The 23,621-nt window shown below is 32.0% G+C and overlaps 2 protein-coding genes across 3 annotated transcripts in view; both read right to left on the bottom strand.

Moving 5' to 3' along the window:
* The window catches only part of Ttd14 (TRPL translocation defect 14), a 41,950-nt gene extending 40,175 nt beyond the window's left edge, over positions 1–1,775 (bottom strand). The window contains exons 1-3 of the mRNA XM_074173258.1: positions 1,524–1,775; positions 1,401–1,468; positions 661–698 (exon numbers count right to left, since the gene is read on the bottom strand). Coding sequence (XP_074029359.1) covers positions 661–698; positions 1,401–1,468; positions 1,524–1,575 — 158 coding nt within the window. The 5' untranslated portion in view covers positions 1,576–1,775. The remainder of the gene's footprint in view (positions 1–660; positions 699–1,400; positions 1,469–1,523) is intronic.
* A 5,640-nt stretch (positions 1,776–7,415) lies between these two features.
* On the bottom strand, positions 7,416–22,010 carry fliI (FLII actin remodeling protein). Of its 2 annotated transcripts, none has more exons than XM_074173254.1 (17): positions 21,840–22,010; positions 21,431–21,780; positions 19,188–19,564; positions 18,850–19,072; positions 18,553–18,794; positions 16,238–16,332; positions 16,113–16,180; positions 15,701–15,951; positions 15,462–15,643; positions 15,074–15,388; positions 10,257–10,429; positions 10,074–10,200; positions 9,745–10,021; positions 8,325–8,739; positions 7,962–8,271; positions 7,786–7,899; positions 7,416–7,727 (listed from the first exon to the last, which is right to left on the bottom strand). In XM_074173254.1, exons 1-17 carry the CDS (start codon positions 21,900–21,902, stop codon positions 7,593–7,595), a joined length of 3,717 nt encoding a protein of 1,238 aa, XP_074029355.1. In that variant the 5' UTR covers positions 21,903–22,010; the 3' UTR covers positions 7,416–7,592. The 2 variants fall into 2 exon arrangements, with proteins under 2 accessions (XP_074029355.1, XP_023016782.2); XM_023161014.2 differs by having other exon boundaries at positions 15,462–15,647; positions 15,705–15,951.
* Between the last annotated feature and the right edge of the window lie 1,611 nt (positions 22,011–23,621).

Raw genomic sequence — 23,621 nt, 5'->3', positions numbered from 1 at the left:
AAAAGCATTGAACAAGTAAATTCTAATAAATTTCTTGGCATTACACAGACAATAAGATGACACGTGGAAATACATTGTTGTTCTTGTACATATACAAAGAATTGTATGCTTCAGATTATACAGCTACAGAGAACAGTACTTTGGAAATATTGAAATTGGACTGAATGGATTTGTTCAGTCCTTATCAACATATGGCATGATATTTTTAGAATATTCAGGTTATATTCATAAAATAATTGTTAGGCAAAAAAACCACAGGAACTCATCCGAGGACTTCATGTAAACCAGTTATTTTTCCAGTAAAACTGTCTTCTTTACACAATACACATCTCTGTAAATATGAAAAAACAAGGAGCTTCAATGTTATTGAAGTGCTTCAGGAATACTTTTCATAAATACTTGGAAGAAAATGTTTTACTCTTCAGATATGTATATTCATTTTATATGACATCATGTTGTTTTCTCATTTACATATTGTTATTTTAATGTTCTGACATATAATTGTTCTTTCATTTATGAACGGATGATAGTTATTTTGATGAATACTTATATTTATTTAACTGAGTTGCATGGAACAGGCGAATATTGAAGTTTTTTTGCCAAAAATTATTATGAACAAAATTTTTTTATAACTACTCGTACAAATGAATGAATACATACCCAAGAAGAACCGAAGCAGCTTCTGGTACACGAAACACCTGCAACAAGAACTCTGTTGAAAAAATTGTATGAACTTAAGTTAAATGGGAATGTATTACTTTAAAAAATATTTAAGGGATATTCAAAGTCTTCACTATGTCTCAGACTACATTGAAACGAACAATTACCTTAAATTTACACAATTTTCACAAAAGTTTTTATTTCTAAAGGCGTTTTGCTAACACCATAGCCTCCTCAATAGAGGAATAAAAATGTTTGTGAAAATACTAGATATCAAATACTAGTCTTTCAAACATACAAAGGTTAATTGATAGGAGACACCAACTAGACATTTTATTTACCTTTTATATCATAACAGACACTGTGATTTAATGACTTGTATTTTCACTTCAAATGATAACTTGAGAATACATCTGAACTCTCTTTTCCATAAAGCAAAAAAACAATCGAGTGTCATTTGTTCAGGTAAAGTTTAGATGTAGTTGAAGTTTTTTTACATAAATAAATTGTTTTGGAGAGCTAAATTGTACATTCTAGCTGATAATTGAATTATCAATTTTAGGCAATTGCAAGTTTATTTAGATTATAATTATCTTTTATAGGACTTAGTGCTATATATAAGAACCTCTTTGAGGTGTTTGCAAAAATGATTTAGAAAGAAATCATTGTAGAAGAATCACCAATCCAGTGTTAATGATAATTTCAAGAGCTATGTAAAGACTATTCCTTTAGAGACTTACTTTCCACCCCAAATTCTCAAAAAATGTGCACAATCTTGTTTGACCGGTAGTCTTTCCACCGCAGGGTCCTGAAAAGAGTGAACTGTAGGATTAAATACATAGGAACACAATGTAAACACTCACCTCCAGTGAGTACCACTTTGTAGACTATATAGTCATCATTATTTTTTTCCATTTTAATTGTTTTAGACTTTTTCCTTAAGCGAATGATGAATGAACACAAGATTAATACAAAGGAACCAAAATTAAAACAGATTGCACTGGCAGAAATTACCGTAGCACATTATAAAGGTTTATTTTCGAAATACTCCATTTCAAACATTTCGTGACATTTATCAACCGCACGCGGCTGCCGACGGAATGCCAAATGCGAAATTCCTAAATTCTAAATCACACACATACAGATTACCAACTTCAGAACACAAAACCAACACGGAACAGAACTACAGAACCACATAGTTGCATCCCTGATACGGTAAAATAGCATGTTTTGTTCATGAAACATTTCCTTTTCTTTGGTACAAATTCTCGTTTCATTATTATAATTCAAAATATCTTTTCGAATCACCTCAAATTTTATTTTCGAATGTATATTTTTTTTCTATAAGTCTGCGAAAATTTTACTTCGCACAAGAAAGTTTTTCAGTAACCCTTTTCTTGCATACTAATATCCGAAGACATCATTACCGCCAGGTAGAGCTGCAAAACTAATGGATAACAAAGAGAAATATTTTATATCAAAAATTTTACAAAATTTTTCAATAATAAAATCAATCATACCATATTTTTCAAGGGAGTATCTTTTTGACACTCATATTCTCATTTCTCACGTCTGCTTTATTTTTTTGTCACATATTTTGGCGTCAGCTCTGGAATGAACCTTTTCCTAAAGTACGAAAATCACTCACTAGCAGCGCAAGTAGTTCGGTAGGGACAAACACTGCCTAATCCTCATAAACATAAACATATGGTAAAGTATAATTAAAAAAGAATGTTTTTAACAAAAGAAAATGTTCCTGGAGCAAAACTAAAATTTGTAAATGTGAAGGATAACAATGTTGTAACATTAAAACGTTGGGTTGCATGCCGTAATTTAAAAGTAACTGAAAATAAAAGATCAATAGACAGGTTAGTATACAGACTCTAGTAAAAGAGTAGCGGTAGATTCAAACTGTAGTGAAAGAAATTTAAAAAAATATGAATTTCAGATTTATTTCCCAGTGAAATATGAATCAAATATAGATGGTAATAAAATAAATTCAATTAAATATAATAAATGAACATGATTTAATGAACGATTGAGGTTATATCTTATTCTAATCAATGGTAATCAACCATGAAAAATTTACTATTCATTTCCTGTTTAGAGCATACATATGAATATTTATTGCACTGTTCAATCCACTCTCCTCGAAGCATGTATCCATTTCTTACATCTAACCTCATTAATATGAGGTTTTATAAATCTGATATCGATTATCCGACGTACAATTCGCAAAACAGCAATGCTTTGTTGGCATTATACTAGCACAAAATAATTTTCTCCATCAGATTTATATTTTTGAATAATAAATTAATATTACGTAAATAACACTGTTTTACATGTGAATAGTTTATGTTTGTCCCTACTACTAGTGCTGCCTCTCGTGACACGTTCGCTGTACTCTGTACTATTCTCAGGAAAAAGGCTCATTTAACATTTCAAAATGACTTTTGTCAGTTCTCTTGTTGAGGCCATTGAATTGAAAAGAAGAAGACACTGACACCGAGTACTAGTAATATTCTGTTACACTGACCTATTTTTAGGGAGTTGTAAAGTAAATGGTATATTTCTAAAATGTACAGTCTTAGATTTATATACAGAATAAAAAATATGAAAACCACCGTTAATCAGAATATGATAAGAAATAAAACAACTACTAAACGTGGAACTATACTGCAAGAGCCCCATCGAACATCCTTTGGAATCTTAAAATTGATTTTAACTGTGGTTCCTGGGTTACTCATTGGAGCGACAATAAGTAAAAATATTGCCAATTTCTTGGAGGAAAACGACTTGTTTGTACCTTCAGATGATGATGACGATGATGACTAAAATAAAAAATATCTAAGTGAAAGAATGTGATCTTCCTAAATTATTTTGTGCTTTATATGTATATAATTTCTATTTATTTTTCTTTAGTGGCTTTTATTGAATAAAATCTTGTTTGAGTTTTAACTTTACGTTATGGATATTCCAGTCTAACCCCATATAAACTATGCAATCTTTAAATCAATTTTTTAGAATATTCGCAAATTTTTGTCTACATATGGACTTAGACAAGTTGTGTGGACTGTTATCATTTAAAGCACTTTTAACACAGTTCATATTGAAATTTTTGAAAATTTAATATGCAATATTTTTGGGGCGTTTTTATTCAGTGTTAATATCATTTTTGAGTGGAAAAGAAGAACATATACATTGAGAAAGTTATAAGCCTAAATATAAAGTGAGTTATAAATTTCATTTCTCAATTTTTTTTATAGTCCATATAGTATTATAATCTAATGTTAAAAAAGCCCTATCAAACAATAAAAGGAAATATTATACATACAGCTCTCAAATAATTCAAAGTACAACCCAGCCATGAGCCTATCTAAGGGCAGAGTTAAAAAAGTTATTTTCCCAGTAATCAGCTGTCAAAAAAACAATAACCCTCTGAAGTCAAAATCCGCAAAGTAAAAATCAATGTGCAATTCTTAGCATGGGTCAAAGTTATTTTATATTCATACTGTCACTTATGGAGGCTTTTACAAACCCTAATTAGGCACGTTTTTTATTCAATGAATTTTTCTATTTCGAATCGATGACAATTATCAATTGTCATATATTATTATAGCTATATTATAATATAAAAAATACCTTGGTAACAACTGACTAAAAAATATATGACAAACCAATTAAACTTATATACAAAGGAATTTTAAGATACTTAAACTATAAGACACATTTTCCCACCATTGAAGAATTCCTTTCTTCAACGCATTTCTTCATTTTCATCCTTTCACCTCGGGTTCCATTGAAAGTTTATACAGCTTGGACACCTATAAATGTCCTGTGCCCAAATATCTCTTTTGAGTCTTCCCATCTTCCATGTATTTCTCAGTGATGTTTCATCTACAATAATTACAAAATTCCCACATTTGATAGGTTCTTGATCACCTGTCCATTTTAAGTTCAACATATAGGCAAATATTCTTCAAGTCATCTTTTTCAAAATGCATTTGTGACTTTTTTCACTCTGTTCGCAAATATTCTCCTGATTCGAAATCTCCTGGTAAATCTTCTGTGTATGCACACTCTTAAGAAAATGATTTGTAGTAGTCAGGATCTCCAGTGATTGTCCATAGACGATGACTCCCAAAGATTTTTTCACACTTTCCACCAATCTTTCCCAGGCTTCCTCCATATGAGGAGCTCCAGGTAGAATGAAACTAAAGTTGATGCCACTGTCTTGCTATGATTTTAGCGTTTCATCCACCTATTAACGTGTTAGGAATCACACGTTAAAAGGTAAGACCTCATTAATCCTTAGCTCGCACAAGTTTCGACTTCTAAGGGTTGTCGTTCGTAGGGGTGCAACATCTGATTAACGGAAAAACAGATTTTTATATGCCAACAGCCAACAGTTCCAACTTTGAGATGGAGAGACTTTAGTCACTGGTGGTGCGACCCTGATTTTTGCCATCATAAATGCAACATCAATTTTGTCTAATGATGCAATCCTCAGGTATGCTACCGAAGAAAATGCATTTTCACTTGAATCACAAAAAACATGCAATTGTAACATAACAGTGGGAATAAAAAGAGAACAGGTAGCTCCAAACATCATTATTTGCATCTCAAATATGTCTGGCTGTTTAGTGTGGTTTAAAGTTTTCCAAAATGATTGGAATAATACAATACATACTCCTCCATAATACATACAGTAAAAAAATATTAGACTGATATGAAATTGAACATATTCAGTAAACTACACAAACTATCTGTCCACATGATAGTTATATCGCAAAATTGTCTGGCATCGGTACACACGGTGATCTACTTTTTGGGTAATGCTTATACAATGCTTATACCTTCACAATAGATCCCAAATAGTTGCTGTCAATAGTTATAAATCTTAACTTTATCTAGTAATTTAAAGAGTACCTGAATGTTCCTACACGGGACTTCTTATTTTTATTATATTTTTGAATAATAATGGTTAATGTTTCAAATTTTGCAATTTTTTAACTTAAAATATTTTTCCGAGTAAATTATTTCAGGAACTGCATATATATTCAAGTGGTTATAATGAGTATTGTAGACAAAACAAAATATTTCTCAATTTGGAAAAATGTTTTTATATATCCTTGACTTGTAATGTCAGTACCTTCACTTGTGACTATACATTTGACTGTATTAGTTTTCAAAAATGTGATAATAACTAAGATCCTGAGATTGTATTTGATAGAAAAATTATTTTTGCTCGCCACATTGAATCTGTAGTAACCATACGTTGGGTTTTGTCTTAAGAACATCTATGAACTTCTATCAAAGCTCGCAAAACATACTTTGCCTTCTACAGCAGAGTGACATATGCGTCAATTGTGTCCACAATATGAATCATATAAAGAATAAGTGATTTAAAGCCGTTTTTAAGATTTTTAGACCTCAAAAAAAGCATATAGCATCATATGGCAAATATGGAAACTTCAAGATATTTTGAAATGTGTAGAGAGCCAGTCTGATGTTATTTTCTTGTATAAATTACTGAACGGTTTCACGGATTTGCTTAGGTTATCAAATATATATGTACCTACTCGATTTTCAAGAAACAATCCATCTTTGAAATCTCATTTGACAAAAGTAACACCAGGAATTTTTCAATCAAGAAAATTATTACTTCTTATAATTTTAAATATTCAATATGCATTTAACTATACTATAATTCCAAAATAGTAGGCACTAAGTTCTTAGAAATGACTGACGTTTTGCCTTAACCTGTCTGAGAATCTAGTGCCTACCGTTATGTAATTGTACTATGGAACGTGATGAGTGTGATTTAAAGTGTACACTGAAGGTAACTTAATTGTATGCTGTGAAGTTGTGAATTTTTTATCATTCTTGTAGTATAAGAATTATAACTACTGTTGATTTGTAAAGGTATGCTGGAATCTGTATGTACTATTTCGTGGATGTCACTGGGTTTGTATCCATTGGCATTTTATGTATTAAATGAAAATAACAAATATGGGATTTACTTGACGAAACAAAGTTGACCTACAGATAAATAAAGTAGGTACAATGTAGACAATGCACATAATTTTGAGATGTGCTCCATACTTGGCCCCACCCTATTTCTCCCATATGAAAACGACTTGATACTTGTTGACATAGAGGATAAATTTACTTTGTACACTGATGCTACTACTACATTTTGTCATTAAAGTGATACAACTAAACCATCTGTTCAGATATCATCAAAATCACAGACTGGTGAAAAGCAAATAATAGATTTGCATTTAATTTAATAAATCAAAGACCAAAATTTCATCTTTCGATTGTATCATTCATAACATTCTCTTCACTTCAAATGTTAGTGTAATTGAGAGCAACAAATTACTTGGGATATTAATCGATGAGTTGAGGATCACATACTAGATCTCAATAAAAAACTCTCATCTAACGAACTAGGAATGATTGCTGCTAAAACTGTGTAGAATGTCATCTGAGATATGGTATCCTTCTCTGAGGTGTCTGTGCCAAAATCCGTTTTCAGTCTATGTTTGTTCTTCAGAAAACGACAGGAAATCTCTGTGAGATCAGGCGACATGATTCTTGCAGGACTTAGTTTGTTGCACACAAAAACTAACGGTGTATGCTATTTTTATATTTGCCTAATGCCTGTGTATTTGCCTAATGAATAAACTCCATACAGAATTTTTTCCTCTTTTTCTAATTATGTATTTTTTTTCAGAGACTAAGAAAAATAATTCTTTAGAACTTTCCAAAATTTTATTTTTATAAAACCTAAGTACAAAAAGAAAATGAACTAGGAGGTATAAATACTGTAAAAAAACTTTGAACTCGGCATGAATCTGCATTATTGGCAAACCTAGTTCAAATTCCTCTTTAAATAAATAACATTTTCATTGAAATTTTGTTGGACCTCATTCAGGTGGCTTTTTATGTTCTCCCCAACCATGAAAACATTTCGTAAATCTTCTTGATTCCTTGTTTTTCAAAGTTAAAAACAGTTTTCGAGGCCTGTCTGGTTGTTTAGCTCTCATATGTTGAATGTACACCTTATAAACAAAAATCAGAAAATTATAATCCATTTTTCTCAAGAACTATTCAATATACCTGAGCTGATTTATAGGCTAATTTGATTTCAACTTCACTACAGTTGGCACCCAGCCATAAAAATACCTGATCTCCATTATCCAGAATCATGATATCATCATCAGCTAAATCATCCTGCAAAAGAAAAACTATTTGAATGAGTACAATCACATCTTTATAATTATCAGTTATATTACCTGACAAAAATCTGAACACTTCTCTGAAACAATGAAATATCCTTTTTCATTTGAACATCTGAAAAGTCTGGTATATTCCATGTAAGTGGCATCATTGTCGTAAGGCTTTTTGCCACCCAAACCCAACCAGAAAAAGTTATCCGGTTCTTCGCCTTCTGATAAAACTTGCAGAGTTACCCAAGGACTGTTGAAAAGTTCTTCTGCTATTTCTTGAATAATTCTAGCCTCTTCTGGATCAGACTTTGAACCAATCCAAACATAAACAATTCCAGAATCATCTTCTTGTTCAAAAGGAACGTTGAGTATATAGCTAAAACATAAAGCATTAAAAACTTATTTTCCATCAGAAGCTTGCAAAAGTACCAGAAAGCAGAATTCAAAAACGTGGCATCCGGTTTTATCTGAACAAGTCTTGTATATAATGCACTCCCATTTGACCTCAAATGATAAAATTCTACTGCATTTTTATCTGCTTTTTTATTTCGTTTTCCCTGTTTTATGACAAATTTCCTCTTGAAATGTGCCATGAATTTCATATTTTCTTGTTGCTGATAAGTTCTCACAACCTCTAATTTGTCTTGGAAAAGTGCCTTAAATTTTTTTTGTAGTGTAAAAGTGAAAGTCAGCCAACCCATGTTGGATGCATCTCGGCCCTGCCAAAAATAACACACCCATTGAAGATCATCCATTTCGTCTTCAGGAGGAGTACTGCTTGCATCATCTTGTGGAACCCAATATCGACAAAGGAAAACATAACAGTCCTTTGAATGAAAAATACCTGAAATACATAAAAAAATGGATTTGAAATTACCACCACGTGATACATAGATATACTCCTAATGCGTTTTTTGCCTGGTTTCATCAAAATCAGAATTTATATGATCTCAAAAACAAAGACAGAAGTTCTTATTCCATCAATTTTTTTTTGGAAATACACATTAGGAAAAATATTCAAAATAGTATTTGTACTGGTATTTCCACATGGTTAAATAAAAATTGTATTTTTTTTTGGTGAAAACTATTATTATAAACCTAACCATTTACCTAAGATACGTTTGAAACTTAATAGAAATTATTCATTATGAAGCAATACTGGTAAAATATATCAGTTTGACATTATATCATAGTTTAAAGACAGCGACTCTAAAGAATCAATTCGATTTTATGTGGAATAAATTCTTCAGCAAGAAATATCAATACACTGGAAAGATATTTCGATAATTTTTTTGTGAAATTTCCGAATTCACCAAGATTTACAAATTCAAGAAAAACTCCATTGTGAGATTTTCACTGAACAGTTTTACAAAAACGCAATACACGTTTCGCTATACAATAGCTTCTTCAAACGTGTCTATGTAGACATGCCTAAAAAAATATTATATTCATAAGAATTTCATTATAGAAAATACAGACTCGTCAGATTCAAGGCAAATTTTTCAAGAAATAAGAAATGAGTTGGGGTTGATGACATCCCCTTTAGCATTTTATAAAACCTAACAGGTCAAGCCACATATGTTCTAGCAGAAGCAATAAATATAAGTTTGGAAACAGGATGGTTTTCTTAGAGTTAAAAAATGGTAATAGTCATTCCACTACATAAAGAAGGCGACTTAAATTCCTAATTCCAACTTAGATAGTCCATCCTCTGATGCCAACTTGGTAAGTAAATCGCGCCTCAAGAAGAGTTCTGGTGTGTCTTTACCAACAAAAATACAACCATTGATGACAATGAGACAAGTAAATTGTATACATTTTAAAAAGTATGTGCAAGAGATGTACATGCCTAATTCTTCTTCAGGTAACCTAACAAACTTCTTTCCTTCCAATACCAAAGCTTCCATGGCTTCTAAATCCTCGTTCCACTCTTCCATGAGTTGTTGAGCTTCACTAAGAGACATTGATGGTTGTCTTGGTGTGAACAAGGCTGTCAAATCTGTCTTAGTTTCTTGTTCTTTTGCCCATTTAGTTAAATCAGCTCCTGTTTTCTGAACCGATTCTGCTGTTCTAGTAAAATCAACTGCTATCACTTCATCCCAACCAATGAACTTGGATTTGAATATCTGAAATTGAAACTTACAGAAATGAGAAAATTTTCGTGGGAAAATATCTAACCTGTGATTCTGTTCCTTCTCGAACACGTGACACCCTAGCACAATCAGGTCTATCGATCATATTGAATAATTCTTCAGATAATTTTACAGCAGCAGCGTTGACTAATCTTGTTGACTTTTTACCGATCCTGTCAGGGAATTGTTGAATAGAACATATTGTTTGAAGTTTATGTTGAAGGCTTACCATACAAAAACATCCAAATAACAGTCTAGTATATATACATTTTTACTATTTAATAGGGTATTCACTAGTTTTCCTTGAGGTACTTCCACTTGGGGAAGTTCCAAATACCCCATTCCTAACTGTATTTGATAAAGTCTAGGAGGAACAGGTACAAAATCTGGGTCAACATGCTCCTAAAAATATACAATTGATTGCCACATCTTCAGCAGAAAAGTTGGTTTATAAATTGAATACTTTTTTGTTATTTTTTTTCCAATATATATATATATATATATATATATATATATATATATATATATATATATATATATATATATATATAGAACACAAACTGGTAATTATCGACCCATCTCAATTATGTGTATTTTTTCAAAAATAATTGAAATAATAATGAAAAAAAGATTGACCAAATACTTTGAGGACAATAAGTACATTAATGAATCACAATTTGGCTTTCGCTTAAATCGCTCAACTACTAGTGCAGCTACAAGGGTTGTCGCGAGGCTGATTGAGGGTTTTGAACAAGGTCACCATATGAGTATTACTCTCTGTGACTTGTCTAGGGCCCTTGATTGTGTTTCCTATGATATACTTGTAGAGAAACTAAATTATTATGGAATCAGAGGGGTAGCTATCTCACTTCTTGACGTCATATTTATCTAATCGATCTCAAGCAGTATTTTATAACAACAGTTTGTCCAGTTTTAGGGATGTGAAATTTGGTGTTCCACAGGGTTCCGTATTGGGCCCACTGTTGTTCATCATATATATAAATGACCTGAGTCCATTCTTATCTCCATATGCAAGTGTTCTATTTGCTGATGACACAACACTGATATATTCACATAAAGATTACAGCTCCATGGTCTCTTTAGCTGCAGGTGCCAAGGGGAAAGCCTAAAGGTGATAAATCACAGAACTTAATAGTTACCACTAATACATCTCTACTAGTGGAAAATAATGTAAAACTGCTAGGATTTATTTTGGATGAAAGACTCAGTTGGTCAAATCATATTAAGCAGTTGAACTTGAAACTGTCCAGCTCACTTTTCAACTTACGACAAGTTCGCCTTATTACCAACACTAATACTCTTAGAATCGCTTACTTCTCTCTATTTGAAACCTACCTTAATTATGGAATATTGCTTTGGGGTAGCTCATCTGCTGCATGTAGTGTATTTCGACAGCAAAAAAAGCTATAAGGATCTTGGCTAATGCCAAGTATAGACTGTCCGACCACTGTTCAAAAAGTTGAAGATCATGACTCTTCCTTGCCTATTAATTTTAAGTACTCTTGTGGAGATCCATAAGAATCTACCAAACTTAGTTACACAGTCTGATATTCATCAACATAATACTAGAGGAGCAGACAATATCAGAATACCCAGATATAGACTTACCAAATCAGCAAATAATTCTTTAAATTTTAGCTTATATAATATCCTTCCAGATGATCTAAAAAAGGCCAACATGTTCTGTTTCAAAAAAATTATCAAACTTTTCTTAATTGAAAATTCCTTTTATACACTAGACGAATATGAAGAAAAGGTGAAACAAGGTGGAATAATTTGATTTATGCTCACTGAGACATTATCTTTAAATTATTTACTCTTATATGTATATTCTGTTTATATTCTATTGTGGTATATGTCCAGTTTTATATCTACTTAAAGTTTTTATCCAATGAACAAGCTTTTGTGACTTGCTACAAATATGCAACTGTATATAAAGTGGTTAAATAAAGTACTTACTTACAACTGGTTCTCATATCAATACTTTACATAATTCAAATTGCGTATTTTTGAAGAATGAAGATCCGATTCATACCGGCACTGTTTCCCCAATTCAGTATACCATACTTCATGTGGGAGTGAAAATGTGCAAAGTACAGCGTAAGCAAGACATTTTTGCTGCAGTGGTCTTTCATATTTTATGCTGTAGCAACTACTTGTCGAAAATTACTCCCAAAAGTTTCACCTCATCACTACAAGTTATTTGTTTTTCTGTATTTTTGAATAACACAAGTGATCTTTGTTTGCAGCGCCCAAAAAATCCTGTGACTGTTTTGTTATGATTCAGTAACAGACAATTCTTTTCAGACCAACGAATGATATCTTCATAAATCTTCTCAGTTTTACTCAGTAGCATGTCTATGTTTTTTTCAAAAATTAGTAAATTGGTATCGTCTGCATAACACACTATTTTTATATCGTGGTTTATTTCCATTAGACAGATTATATCATTTACAAATAAATTGAACAATAAAGGTCCCAATACAGATCCTTACCGATTTATTTCAGGGTAACTACTCAGAACTCCATATTTAGTCTAACAACCCGACTTCTGCCATTTAAATATGATTCAAATAATTTTAGCGGTATCCCCCTAACTCCATACGATTCTAAATTACTACATAAAAGCATATGATTGACTAAGTCGAAAGCTCTTGAAAAGTCAATGAAAAGACCCGGAGCATATTTTCCCTTATCAAGATTGTCTACAAGACATTTTTGAAAATCACACAGAGCAGATTCTGTGCTCATACTTTTACAGAATCCATGTTGATTTCTGGATAACAGTCTCTGACTCCACAGGAATGATGAGAGTTGATTAGTGATGTCCATTTCAATGAGTTTAGAGAGACTTGACATTAAACTGATGGCTCTATAATTGAAGAAGTCATCAGAATCACCTTTTTTGTATAATGGCAGAACCACAGCTAACTTCAAGTATTCTGGGAAAATTCCTTCAGAATAACAAAGAACGATGAGAAAAGCCAATGGTTCACATAAGCCTGCATACGATTTTTTTAGTAGGTTATTTGATATTTTATCAAATCCACTTGAGTTGGAAGATTTCAAATTACCAATCAATATTTTAACATCTACAGGTGTAACTTGCTTTAAGAAAAACGATTTTTTTGACATGGATCTCTAGTGATTAAACTGCTCAGCCATTTCAGGGGGAAGTCATCTGTTTACCATTATCATCGTGAATGTTTATGGGTATATTGTTTTTACAACGTCCTTTCAAATTATTAATAATTTTCCATACAGTTTTTGATTTATTATTTGCTTTTATTATCAAATCATCATTATATCTTTTCTTAGAATCTGACAATGCATTGCAGTAGCGTTTCTGTAACTCTGTTCTTGGTTGATGATATATTGGGTAAGAAGTTGCTAAATCTGATATAAGAGTTAATTGTTGCTTTAAATGCAGAAGTTCCTCGTTAAACCAAATTCGCTTTTCAGCTCTTTTATTAATGGGTATTTTTTAAATAGGAAAACAGAAATCTATCAAACCACTAATGATATTCAAAATTTTGTTCCAAGCAGTTTTTCCCTCATACGAGGAATTCGGCAAATTTCGGATATGCGGTTGGTTACCTCGTTCACGGACACATGGGGCGATGACAAGCCTGTTGTTTGTTGTCCGCTTCAGCCTAGTTCGAGGAATGATACTCTTAGGGAATTCGATTTTCAATTATCGGAAATCATCGACTTTATGTTGATAGACACTACCTTGCACTGACGAGTGGCCAAACAGCACGTAACCGGTCTGTGTGTTTCAATAATTGAAAATCTATTGCGGCAGTTGTATCGCCAACAGCATATGCAGGAATAACTTCAGCAAAGAATCCTGCACTGACACCTGTCGGATATAATCCAACGCCCTTCCGGTATTAGCCAGGGGAGTAGTTGTTTTCTGATAGGTGTCAGTCTATTAACCTACAGAGTAGGATGTTGAGACTGGCCTGAACAAATTGTTCCTTCAGCCAGTCCCACTGACTATATGTGAAATATAAGAGATCATCCCTCACTACATATTATTTCTCTGACAACACTAAATTTACAATAACTTTTGTGAACCAACCAAACTGAAAGGGTTGGATAATGGACCTTTTATGATCACAATAGAAGGCTTTCCTTAAAAGTACCTAACAACGCCCTAATCTAATTGCAATAACACCTGACAATTTTGATTGATAAATATGGGAAATTTATTGACTTGTGAGTGGTTGAGATCTACACCTTATTAACAAAACGTGAAGTTCTGAAAACAACAAATGGATTGTAGATGATTTTGTGAAACTTTGCTAGGCATTTGAAAAAGAAGTATTTCAAAATATAAAAGAATGCAAGCAAATGTCATAAATAATATATTTATGTCATTGAATACTGAAAAATACCAACAGTGGACAAAATTTGTGCAGATGGACAGCAAGATCCAACCAAAATGAGTGAGAGCACATTTTGGAAAATTTTAAAAGTGGATTTTCAATGTAAACAATACAGCAGAAAATCTATTTTATTAGAATGCTATGATTTTGTGGTGTGGAGAACATATTTACGGAGTATCCAAAAGTGTAGCAAAGAAAAGCTACAGTATTTGAATGAATTGGTTAAATGAAGGACAAACAATATCAAAATGTTGGCAACATGCAACTACTGTCAGCAGCAAGAAGAATAGTCAATCAAATATACAATAATATTTAATGCATTTTTTGTATATTTTTCATTTTTAAAATATAAAAGCTACTTTTTGATTGCTTTATATTGAGAAATATTATAATTTGACACAAATATACTCAATATTTTTCACCATTTCCCAAATTCATGTGTGTAACAGAACATTTGCGGTAATTACTCGATAGGAACAATAGACATACCCATGAAATCGTGTGAGACAGAATTACTCCTTATCAATAGGAAATAAGTAGAAATAAAGAGAATTTACGTGAATCATCCTGTAAGGATTTCGCATACAAAATGAGCTTTTATTACTACACTGCTATCAAAAATGAACTATAGTACCTGTGGTGGTTCTTCAGGAGGTATTCCATCTGGTTGACCTAATTGCTGCCAAAACTCCTTACTCTCATTACCTGCATTTTCTGATAAAATTTCAGCCTTGTTTTTTCTTTCATTTTTATTCATTTTTTCACACATCAACCTAGATTTAGATTTTAGGGTATTCTTGGCCTTCTTACCATTCCATAAGAAAATTTTCATTCCAGCATCTAAGAGAAACACATAACATGGATCCAATGAATCAGATGAAACGGGTACAGGTTCCAAGTGAATTGAAGGACCAGATAGGTGGATTCTATAAAGTCGTGTTTCAAAATTCTGCAAAAAATGTTAGTGCAATGTTTTCGGCAGTACAAAATATTTATATTCAAACTAATTTTATTAAACATACCATGTCCTCAACAGTGAAGAAGCCACTACATGTCCTTCCACCTTCAATATATGTAATGTGTGAATCGAAAAGGCCGAGAAATTCATCAGATTCTTCCCCTTGTTCCTCTCTCGTTGTGCGGGATTGTGCACCTAAATAGTTCCTCAAGTTCACAGCATGTATTGCTGAGCAAGCTTTCTTATCTAACTGAAATAATGAAAATTAGAATAACCTCCATGCTTAAGAGACGAATACAGAACCTACTGAGGCTTTTTCACCAATCCAAAAAAATATTTCCCAGGAGAGAGACTGATTTTCATCCAAAAATGTTTTGAGAACTATATAACAATCACCCTCATAGAATTTTCCATGAGCAACTTCGTCTATACGGTTTGGCAAAAAGTTTTCTATCTCCCAAATGGTAAGACCAGGAACCTGTCCTGCATCATCTTCAAAAAATTCTGAATAATCCAAAGGAGGTTTTTCCAAAGTTTCGTCCCACCTTTTAGGCCTAGAAATAAGTAACTTTTTTAAAATTGGTAATTTCTGAAAAAAATCGAAGAACCCTTCTCACGTAAGGATGAGAAATTAGAAAACACTTTAATATCAACTCAATGAAAAGTAAAAAATTATGCAAATGATTTTGAATAATTATAATACATTAAAACTTACTTGAGTGATTCTACCTTTTCATCCTCTTGAATACTTCTATTTTTTTCTTTTGCTATATCTTTCATCCCCTAAAAAATCAAAAATATTGTGAATGAACCTAAATAATGGGAAGAAACTTTGAAAACCTTCAAAATTTTTGCTTGATCTTGATCAGCTTCCTCATGATCTCTTCGTCCCTTCCTTAATCGCATTTTTCTTGCTATTGGATCTTTGCTAGGATCTAAAATTAAAAGCATACATTTTTGGTAAATGAAATATTATATAACAAATAACATAACTTTCAATATCTTACAAGAAATACAATACCCAAATGAGAAGTTGAAATAGAAATCTCAAGATTCCATTACAAAAATATTCAATGAATGTGACCCAATGTTTAATTGAGAATAAGGATGATTGGAATGAGGGTCAATTAGATAACATTTGCTCTAATCGGACGACAATCAAAATGATGTTGAAAAAAAATAGAAGCAATGATTTTGGTCCATTTCTCTTGACAAGTTTTGGCCGCCCCATAGGCAATTACATTGCTCAAGTAACTAAAAATAATGAATTATAAGAATAGTCAATCAAGAATGTGGTATCTCAAATCTGTAAAAAATTCACTTGGTTGAATAAAAATTGTGTTGTTTCTTTTCCAAACATTGGTTAAAACCTTATAGAAATTATTCACTATGAAGCAATACTGGTAAAATATATCAGTTTAAAACAATTTAAGAACACTTACTCTAGATATATAATTCAATTCAATTTCATATGGAATAAATAATACACCAAGAAATATTATTATCATAACAATAATTTTGGCAATTTCTTCAGATAAATTTCGAATTTACCAAGGTTCACAAAGTGTATCCACGGTTAGATGAAATGTTCAGTATGAGCACATTCAACAGTCCTCTTAGGGATGACAAAAATAACATCATAGCAGTATTAATTCCGGCAGCTGGTCAACAAATTCATCTTGACTAGCGATATGGATCAATTGTCTGTTTTGTGTATTGTTGTTATAACTAAAGTGGTAATTGAAGTAAAACAACGAAAGTATAGTACAGATAACAAATGCAGACTAACTCAAATAAAAATGTTTTACATGTTGTTAGACGATAACTAGACAAAGATCTCATATGCAACAAGAATTGAATTAAAATAGATCCAGATTTATTAAACTCATAAACATAAGCAACTGCAGTCTGGATATATTAGAGAATTTCTTCGTCCAGATATGACATCTACCAGAAATATTGGCACTAAATCAGATAATAAAACATCAACAAAGTTCTGTCAGTTGTTTTCACAAATCGTTGCGATTTATTGCGCATTATATTAGCGAAGGTACATCATTTCAATTATTCATCAGTTTTTCATGCCAATAATAATCGCACCAAAAAACATTACTCCCACAAATTTACAATTAAACTACTCAAACCACAGCAAATCCCAAAACTATAAATATAACCTATGTTTCACATTCAGTTATTTCGATCAGCTGCTTATTGATTGATAGCGCCTTCATTGCTAGAAATTCTTCCCTATACTAACCAAGCTAGACATTAATAAAAGTCCTGGTTTATATGAAACATTACAATTTTTTGCTGGAAAACCGTCGATTCACACTTCTAAAGCCATTATTAACACTTTTCTCCTCTTTTCTGGAATTATGAATATTTTCTCAATTTAGAAATCAAGTTTCAAAGCACCAATTCACAAATCTGGCAATAAATAGAACATTCAGAATTATTGCCTGATTGGTATTATTAGTTCCACACCTAAAACCGTTGCTTTGCTAGAGATATATCAACAACTTTCAATTTACTACTACTCTCACACTATGTGTTCTCAAGTAGATGATTTCTCACAAGCATTTAATACAGTGAATTACAAGGCGATTGTATTTTGAAAAAAACTGTAAGAATGATTAAAAATTTATATTGATAATAGATCCCAATACTTGAAAGTTAATTTATGTCTCAAAATCAATGTATTATCAAGAAAGTCATCTAGTACCGTTGATTTAATTTATTTAAACTTTTTTTATTGATGATATGAAATTGTTCGGGTCAGTTCAAACGACAAATGATTGTTTGGACTTAATCAGAGATACATTTTCTCAACTACACTGCAAAACTAATCACTATCTTCATTTCTTTGTACCACTGTTAATAAGAGCAGCAAACAAAAAAAAAGATTTCTATATTATATTTATACAGAAGTTTCAAAAGAGCATTGAATTCTGTGATATATTTTCATATGCATACATATTTCTGATTGTTGTCATTGTACTTTCGAAAGCTGACTTGTTATGTTAGATATTGTATTCAATGCGTATTTTTTGTATTGTTGTATAGCGACATTCATTTAGTTGTATTTTTTGCAATTATATTGAGCGCATGATTCATTCAAAAGTTATCGATACTTATTAGATTCACTAAGTACTCACTTTGTACAGGTGCAGGAGTAGGTACACTAGCACCAGCAAGCCTCAGTTGATTTTGCAAAGAAAAGTCAATGTTGTAAAATTCTACACCAGAACCTTTAGTAGTTTCAACAGGTTTTGGGGGCATAACAAGTTCTGGATTGTTTCTCAAATCTAGTGTCACTAAGTCAGTCAAAAGATGTATTGCATCAGGTAAAGTTATCAGACGGTTAGAGCTTAAATTCAATTTTTTCAAAGATCCACATCTACAAAATGGTTTTTATGAAATCATAAGACATGCATAGAAGTTGTTTTGAATACCTGCAAAGACCTTCAGGAATCATTTCCAAGTGATTGTTGGCGGCAGAAAATACTTCTAAGTTTCCTAATTTTCCTATGCCAGAAGGAATCCCTTCAAAGTCAAGTTGATTATCATTAACATAAAATCGCCTTAATGAAACCAATTTGCAAAGGGTTGCTGGTAAACTTGCAATGTTATTATGAGATAAATTCAGAGTTTCTAGTTTCTGCCACACTTCCATAGCTGAAAATTACTTTTATTGAAACTATTATGATTCTATTATACTCTTGCTGTCTACTTTTCAAATAAGCTATAAACAAGGCAATACTGAATTCAAGAATCTTCATAGTTATCTTACCTGATGATAGTTCACTGATTTCATTTTCACTCAAATTCAGCCTTCTCAGATTAATCAAACAATACAATGCCTCTGGTACCTTTGGAAGGGCATTTTGTGCCAAATCAACTTCACAAAGATTGATTAGACTGTCTAAATTGGTTGGAAAATTATTTAGATTCCTCTGAGTGTTTCTCATTTGTAACGTTTCAATATTCAAAAGTGATGGCAGTTGCCTCAACTGAAAGTGACCTAATGGATTATCGTTTAAAATTAATGTTTGTAAATTCGCTAGTCGTCTGGTTTGAGGAGGCAGCGTTTCAAGTTTATTATGGCTCAAGTCAAGAAACAGAAGGTCAGTTAAGTTGATGAAGAGAGAATTGGGAATGGCTTCTATGCTGAAATGAAAAAAAGCATTGAATTTAGAAATATACCTTGAGAAAGTGTGAAAAACTTAAATCAATTTCCAAAAAGGTTTTTGTCACACAAAACCTGCAAGGATAAGTTGTTATCAAAATACTTGATTCCTTAACCAAACATGGAAATACAATTATCGATAGTAGTGTATCCACAACAAAAAATACCAGTTCTGCTCTAATGAAAACAAATTTCTTTCCAGTGAAATAATGTACAAAAATAACATGTCAATAATGCAATACTTTGATAAGAGTCACTCATTCGAGAACGAAGTACAAAAATATATATTAGTAATGTTCTTAAATAAACAAGAAATTATGAATTTTGTGCTAATTCAAGATTCTTATAAGATAAAGTAGCCAATTCTTTTCACCCAAATCTGTTTTAAAGGACCAGATTAGAAAATGGGTCAATAAAAACCTAAAGGGTACTAAGAAGACATACATGAAAACACATATGAGAAAACTTTTGTAAAGGGACCACCTGTCCCTTTACAAACTGCAGGCAATATAACAAAGGAACAGAGATGGCTCATCATGTTTTATGTGAATTGACTATATTCATCTAAAAATTGTTGTTTCAGGAGTTTCATGATTGGCAACAGGTAATTACTTGATTTGTAATTGAAAAAAAAAAACTTTAAATTTCAATGATTTTTTGGTGGTATTGACCTATATCTAGTGCCCAGGAAGTTATATTATCCATCCTCTGACAATGAGTACTTCAACTAAAAACAAGAAATGCATAGGTAGCTGGCAATGTTGTAACAACACAAATAATAGTGAATTGACATTATACAGATTTCCATGAGGTAAAATTCGAAGTTTTTTCAATTAAAACCAAAGTAATTATAGGTATTCTTCTTAATATTATATGTCAATCATCACTGTTTCCGATTGACAGATACGTCATACTACAATCTTTTACATTATGAATGACTAGAGTGAAATTAATATCACCATAAAAATTTACCAGCACTTTTTATGAAATTCAATTTATGTTACATTTATATCATTACAAGTTTTTTGTCTTCATTGAATTTGATGAAAAATAAGAGAAATAAAAAAATTACTGCCTATAACCACCTAACCACTTTGATTAACATTGACTTGTGACTGGTTATATACCAAACCATTACTTTATCTCTTATTTAAAAAAAGTTGTTACATTGTATATCAATGGGAACAGTCATACACCACAATTTAATTTTGAGTGTATGAACAATCTATTGATTTATATTGTAACAACTTTCTATTTACTTATCTCTCCAAAAAATGTTCCCTTTTCAATTCATAAGGCAGCTTACACAGTGATGCAAAGCAACTCACAAGACCGACTCCTGTAATTAATTACATAAAACCGATGTTTTCACATTGTTGTACATTTGAATCGAAATGGAGTAGTCAGAAGACAAGGATGTTATCATTTCTTGGTATTCTCGTAAAAGAAACAAAAGATGTTTCTGGGTGCACCAGTATTCTTTAGAAAATTCTAAAAGAAGAATGTTTGTAGCTGCAAGGGAACTCTATGACCCGCTTAAATTTAAATCTATTTGTAGGATGAAACCAACAACCTTCGTAGAACTACTTGGCCTAATTATTCCTGCCATACATCGTTCATTTTGCTTCAAAATAAAAAAGCAATGATACATACACAAACCGATGCAACTGATCGCGGTGAGACCTTGTCCCAGTCGTATTGTCTGTCGTGTCAGTTGTGTTGCATCAGTGTGTAAGCTGCCTAAGAGTTACTTGTTTTTCATCACTCATGTCAATTTATGATCTATTTTCAAATGTAAATCAAAGGCTGTAAAAATGGTACAACTCAATTGAAATGGATTTCCTTACTGGTTATGGCTCAAATTCAACACTAATAAAGTTTTTGCTTTATCCAAATCTTCTGGGACTTCTTTCAAATTATTATGGCTCAAGTCTAGAGTAGTCAATTCCTCTAAATGGAACAGTTGGGGTGGTATTCCTGAACTTTTAACTTTGTTATGTTTTAAATTCAAGGTCCTAAGACAATTCAGTTCTGTAAGCTCTCCAAACAGTTTTTCAAGATTGTTTCTTGTTAAAGATAGATGTTCCAACTTCAGTAAATTTCCCATTTCTTTAGGTATTTCTTCTAAGTTTGTTCGATCTAGTTTCAGCCACTGAACGCCTGTCATCGAACCTACTGCATCAGGAAATTTGTCCCCCTTTAAAGTTTTCATGATTAGCAATACATATATTTGGTTACACATTCATTCCAACTTACACTAAAATCATTTCTAGTAAAATCAACCCCCCTGACGAAGGGTAAAACTCCAGTGTTGGCCATTATTTAATTGTATATTTAGTTAGTTCACATCTAAAAATCACACATGATTAAATATCCACTAATTTATTAGAGAACTTATAAATGAAACTGAAAACAAATAAATCTGTCATATATTTCATATGTCATCAGTCAATAAAATCAACAATACGTATGTTTCTTTAAAACAAATTTGAGCGCACGAGTAGCTCGCTTCGCTCAGCAAACGTTCGGTTTTGATAATCTAGAGTCGAGCGAGCGAATGGAGATTTGTTGACATTTGTTGTATTATTTGTATTCATAAAACTTCTAATATATGAGCGTAACGTTTTTTTCGACAACACTGAAATTTATAGTTTTCTATTTTTTACAAAATTTTTTACAACTACTAGAGAATGACAAGCGTTAAAGAAGTCGAAATTACGTTTATAAGACTCATGAATTATTTTCTGAAGGTATGCCGACAAACAGGAGTTGAACATTTCACTAAGCGATAACAATTTTCCAACAAATACAAAAATACTTTTAATTTAACCTTTTTTTTTAATATGACAACTGAAACATCTGCAAGATCCTAACGTTGATCTCGGAGCTAACCTATCACATTTTTATTTTTCGCTCTCGTAAATACCAGACACTCAGTCCCAAACCAAATTATAATAATGACCCAAATCAGAACTTGAAACAGAATCAAAAAAAAACCACTGCACAAATTCCCAATGATGACATACAAAACATTTTTGTCAATGGCCAAACTTGAAGCATTTCAACTTCAATGTCAAAACTTCTGAAACAGTAATAATACTAGTTTACAATTGTTAGTCCTCCGTAATCTAGTAATACTTTTAATGTTCAATGACTCTAGAACTTCCGGCGTGAATTAGCTTAATCGCTTTCTAGTAGAAACTGACATTTCTGATATTTTCATTTACTTTTATCAACTTTTCCAAATGACTTTTTATTTTCACAAAAGTGACATAATAACGAAGACAAATTTAAATTTTATTCAACACAGAGTACTCATAATGATAATAACAAAATTATAGAAAATAATAAAAAAATAAATAAAAAAAATCTACAACATTCTCTCTACAAATATCTGTTAAAATCTGTTTTTCAGCTAACCATCTGACGTCTCCCTACTAACGACAACTCTCAAAAGTCGTAACTTGTGCGAGCTGAATACTAAAGAAATTTCACCTTTTAACGTGTGATTCCTAATACAGGTTGGACGATAGGAAGTAAAAATCGATCGTATGGCTTTATGGTTTAAACCACCGTTTCACACAGCGGTCGATTGAGTGAGTGGGGCAAAACAAATACGTCAACTCACTAGGCTACCTATCTAGACGGCATAATTTGGTCGGGAAACCGGAAAACTCTCATTCTGCTCCCCACTAAAACGAAAAACATCTGGAATATCCATTGTTGATAATTTCATGGCTCCAACGGAAAGTGAAGTTAATATATATTCTCCCCATCATCCTCGACCTGAAATGCCTGTGAGACATCATTGTTTGGAAATTAACTTTATTACTGAACCAACTGCCAACGATGTTGTGATGACTTTTGTATGTAGTTGCAAAATCAGCACGATTGAATTTTGGTGGTACGTAATCTCCATTGTTCAAAATAAGTAGCTTCTTGTACCTCTCCCACTATATGAGCTATACATTTCTTACGGTTTTTACCATCTCCTCTGGTCCAATGAAGGACTGTTTTGAAATCAGACCACAAATATGA

The sequence above is a fragment of the Leptinotarsa decemlineata genome, unplaced genomic scaffold, assembly GCF_025532065.1.
Source record: "Leptinotarsa decemlineata unplaced genomic scaffold, Ldec_3_MD MMD2_tig00000218_RagTag_RagTag, whole genome shotgun sequence".
NCBI lineage: Eukaryota > Metazoa > Arthropoda > Insecta > Coleoptera > Chrysomelidae > Leptinotarsa > Leptinotarsa decemlineata.
Note: the sequence above shows the minus strand (reverse complement) of the source record. Positions and strands in the feature narration are given on the sequence as shown.

Bases quoted from the DNA above. Each gene is read 5' to 3' on its own strand.
- fliI (XM_074173254.1), bottom strand. From the start codon at position 21,902: ATGGCCAACACTGGAGTTTTACCCTTCGTCAGGGGGGTTGATTTTACT. The intron at 16,333-18,552 runs GTGAGTACTTAG...TTTTAATTTTAG, and splicing joins TACTCCTGCACCTGTACAAA to ATCCTAGCAAAGATCCAATA. The intron at 8,740-9,744 runs GCATGTACATCT...TATGTATTTCAG, and splicing joins GTTACCTGAAGAAGAATTAG to GTATTTTTCATTCAAAGGAC.